The sequence below is a fragment of the Gadus macrocephalus genome, chromosome 19, assembly GCF_031168955.1.
Source record: "Gadus macrocephalus chromosome 19, ASM3116895v1".
Lineage (NCBI taxonomy): Eukaryota > Metazoa > Chordata > Actinopteri > Gadiformes > Gadidae > Gadus > Gadus macrocephalus.
The window spans coordinates 15,371,765-15,374,528 of NC_082400.1; the positions used below are offsets into that span (position 1 = coordinate 15,371,765).

At 46.6% G+C, this 2,764-nt stretch overlaps 1 protein-coding gene across 1 annotated transcript in view; it reads left to right on the forward strand.

Annotated features, from left to right (window-relative positions):
• The first annotated feature begins 304 nt into the window (after positions 1 to 304).
• Positions 305 to 2,764, forward strand: part of tmem168a (transmembrane protein 168a) — a 12,832-nt gene continuing 10,372 nt past the window's right edge. Inside the window, exons 1-2 of the mRNA XM_060039112.1 lie at positions 305 to 413; positions 1,083 to 2,035. Of these exons, the coding sequence (XP_059895095.1) occupies positions 1,202 to 2,035 (834 nt within the window). The 5' untranslated portion in view covers positions 305 to 413; positions 1,083 to 1,201. The remainder of the gene's footprint in view (positions 414 to 1,082; positions 2,036 to 2,764) is intronic.

A 2,764-nucleotide genomic window follows, 5' to 3' on the forward strand; every position in this document is an offset into this window, starting at 1 on the left:
ATCCACCATGTAACATATTTACACACACTCACGCTAATGAAATTGGTTTCATTTTTGTTCAGAAAGTGAAGAGGTTCAGGAAAGGGGCAATATAAACAGGTTTTTTTGGTGTGGCTGGTCACATACACTCATCAACAGCTAAATGGACAATTTACAAGTCATTGCTTATCCACAAATAACATCCAAATATTCGTTATTCTAAGAAGTTATCATTTAAGATTTCTCTTTCCTTTTATAACTAGTTCTCAGTAATATATTGATATTCATAAGTCAACACTCAGTTTTCTTCCCCATTAATTGAATTTCTGTGTCGAGCCAGAGGTGGCACGTTGAATTTGCGATTTTTGGTCCATTTGAGATGCCGTAGTGCAGAAGAGTCCGGAAGTACATTTAGTTTGTAAAATCTCAAAGATGTAAGTAACTCTCGATAACTCTATGCAAATATTACATACATGTTACCAATACACGCATTTATCCTTACCAATACATGCAATACCGCTTTTATCCTTGCGTAATTTGCTTGACATGAACAAACGAGTGCGTCATGTTAATGTGTACAGATTGAGGAGTTTGGGAGAGACAGGTAGCAGTTAAGCTAACAGTAGCCTCCAACTTTGCCTGGCTGCACAGAATATGCCACATCCTCAGTTATGACAACAGTCTATGTTTGCTCACTGCTGAATAATGGCTATAATGGATAATCATTTGCTCGACTGATTAATTATCAATCAATCAATCAATCAATCAATCAGTATCCTTTATTTTACCAGGTAAAAATTCATTGAGTTTAAAATCTCTTTTCCAAGAATGAACTGGTCAAGAAGGAATAACTATGATAAAATGAGCACAATCAACAGGCACGTACAATTTTCTTAAACCACATTTAGCATCAATAAATTTACAAAAATCAAGATTAGGGACTACCTTATTGCATGTGTCCATATAGCAAACATGTATGTAGAAACACACACATGAATCTATGTATGGATGTATTCAGTGTAAAAATTGTTGACGTGTACTTGTCCTGCATGCTGTCCAACAACACTGTACCTTGGAAATGAACCATGTTCATTTCCTCACAGGGGTTGATGGAACAGGCACAAGTCTTGAGGTATGATCCTCTGTTTCCATTCGACGACAACGAAAAACCGACACAATCCAAGTTAAAAAAGTTAGGACAAAACAAGCACTGACTTCCACCATGCCTCAGGGCGAAGAGGACGATGAGCCACGCCCCCGCGGCCCTAAAGCCGTGGACATGTTCACCGCTGTCTGCTTCCTGGGCTACCTGTCAAGCCTCAACCTCACCGTGGCGGTGTGTGTGGGCATGTACACGCGCTGGGAGATGACGGACGAACCGGTGATCCTCATCATCTTCTGCCTGGGTCTCTTCGTGCTGGGCATCACCAGCATCCTCCACTATTACTTCGGGGTGGAGAAGGCCAGCCTCAGCTTCTTCCACCTGTGGTTCGCCTTCCTCCTCGGGCTCCTGTGCTTCGTCGACGGGCCCAAGCTCGACAAAGACGTCAAGGAGCAGGTGACCAACTGGCTGCTCATGGCTAGCCTGGCCTCCAACGTCATCTGGGCTGTGGTGGAGCGCGTTCTCGGCGCGGCGCGCCTCAAGCCCACGCTCCTCACCTCCATCGAGCTCCTGGAGCTGCTGGGCTTCGGGATCGCCAGCACCGCCATGCCCGCCGACAAGTCCGTGGCCATCATCGGCGTGGTGGCGGCTCTGGGCGTCGTCATGGTGGCCCTGAGGGTGAAAGCCCTCTTGGCGCTGCCCGGCTTAGCGCTGTTCCTCGCGGTCTCCGTCGTGGTGTTCTTCCACGCCCTGGGCATCGACGCCAACCCCTTCGCCCTGGGCTGCTTCGTGGGTCGGCTGCTGTGCGAGCCGCTGCTGGACCTCTACTTCTCCGGGGTGGGGCCGTGTGAGCGCTGGCTCCCCGTGCTCTCCCCGGGGAGGGTCTGGAGGACGCTGTCCCTGCTGCCTCTCATCGTGGTCGAGGTGGCCTTCTTTGTGCTGGCGGCCTTGAAGGTAAACGTCAGCCGCTGAATTGTGGGGAAAATGTCGCAAATTTGTTTTGGTTTTGTCATGGGTTGTTGGTTTGCTAACCCTCAGCTCGTTCCCTTATTCTCTTTTTTCATATTCTCGCTCTCGCTCTCGCTCTCGCTCTCGCTCTCGCTCTCGCTCTCGCTCTCGCTCTCGCTCTCTCTCGCTCTCTCTCTCTTTTTCTGGCTCTCTTACTCTCTCTCGCTCTCTCTCTCTCTCTTGCTCTCGCTCTCTCTCTTTCCAATGTGTGAATGAGGCACACTACAAATGCAACATAAAACCTTGGTACAAACATTATGGACATATTTGAAATATTTGGCCAAAAATGTAATTCATTTTTGGTATAATAATACCCACATGCTTCGGTTTATACAGCCGCTAGCCCCCATTGCGCTGGCCACCTGAAGGGTAAACTAAGCAGCATGTGTGGGGAAGTGATTTAACGGGGCTGGGCAGGTCAGGGGGGTGGGAGAAAAATTTAATATTTTTTTCATTACCTGAATGATTATGTTCCCCTGTTACTGCTTGTTAGGAAATAAGGAGCTTTATATAAAATAAAAACTCAATCATTTCACAAAATTAGATGTGCGTGCCCTCAAGGAGCCGTTTCATGTTTCTGCCTAATGATGCAGTATCACTTTAGTTACATTATATTTTTAATATTGCATTATTTAAAGAGCCCCAATTTTACTACCAGGTGTGATACTGAGGAAG